This window comes from Mandrillus leucophaeus, unplaced genomic scaffold, assembly GCF_000951045.1.
Source record: "Mandrillus leucophaeus isolate KB7577 unplaced genomic scaffold, Mleu.le_1.0 Scaffold283, whole genome shotgun sequence".
In the NCBI taxonomy this organism is placed as follows: Eukaryota; Metazoa; Chordata; class Mammalia; order Primates; family Cercopithecidae; genus Mandrillus; species Mandrillus leucophaeus.
The window spans coordinates 3076026-3076769 of NW_012102954.1; the positions used below are offsets into that span (position 1 = coordinate 3076026).

General features: G+C 59.7%; 1 protein-coding gene across 1 annotated transcript in view; it reads left to right on the forward strand.

The window, feature by feature from the left end:
* The first annotated feature begins 248 nt into the window (after window positions 1-248).
* The window catches only part of ARHGAP24 (Rho GTPase activating protein 24), a 94665-nt gene continuing 94169 nt past the window's right edge, over window positions 249-744 (forward strand). The window contains 2 exon segments of the mRNA XM_011985443.1: window positions 249-636; window positions 639-668. Of these exon segments, the coding sequence (XP_011840833.1) occupies window positions 318-636; window positions 639-668 (349 nt within the window). The 5' untranslated portion in view covers window positions 249-317.

Genomic DNA, 744 nt, shown 5'->3' on the forward strand with positions numbered 1-744 from the left:
TTGAAAGGAACGAGCAATGCCAGATGCGGAGGAACCAGGCAGGGCGCATTCTGTCGGTGGAGCCCAGCGGTGTAGCTCAGGCTCTCAGATAACCCAGGCGTTGGGAGGGCGGGGCTCCTGCCGGTCTCCCCTCTAGTGCGGCTCGAGTCCTGTGAAGCTACCAGTTGCCAAATGAAATCTGAAACCTCGGGCTGTATCTGAGGGTTGGCCCCACTCAGTTGTTCCAGCCTCTTGTACTGTATATTTACACATTCACACACAATCACCCTTTCTAACTTCTGGGACTCTTTGCGCAACTGCTAGGATTTCTCAAGTGCATGTGGCAACACAGCCCAGCTCCGGGTGGAAACCAGCAGGGCTCTGGAGGGGCTCGGAGACCAGGGGAGCTGTCAAGGCTGCGGCGGGGACCAGAAAGGAGCCCGGCGCGGGTGGCTGGGGGAATCCCCCCAACTTTCCACCGCAGGCGCAGCTCTCTCGGCCGTCAATTTCCTCCGAAACCCGCGCTGCGGAGCAGCCTAGTGCATGGGGTTCAACACTTCCCCTTGTTGTGGAAAGTAAAGGAGCCTCACTACCACCTTTTTTTCTTTGCATTTTCTTACTGCTGGTCCTGGGAGGCTTTTCCTTCGGAGCAGCAGCCAGTCCCGCGTCTGTCTTGAAGTCCCAGCAGGGTAGGTGATGCGGTCGCGAGGGAGTGCGCGGAGCCACCGCGGGAGGGACCCACGAGGCTGCCTGCGCCGGAGGAGG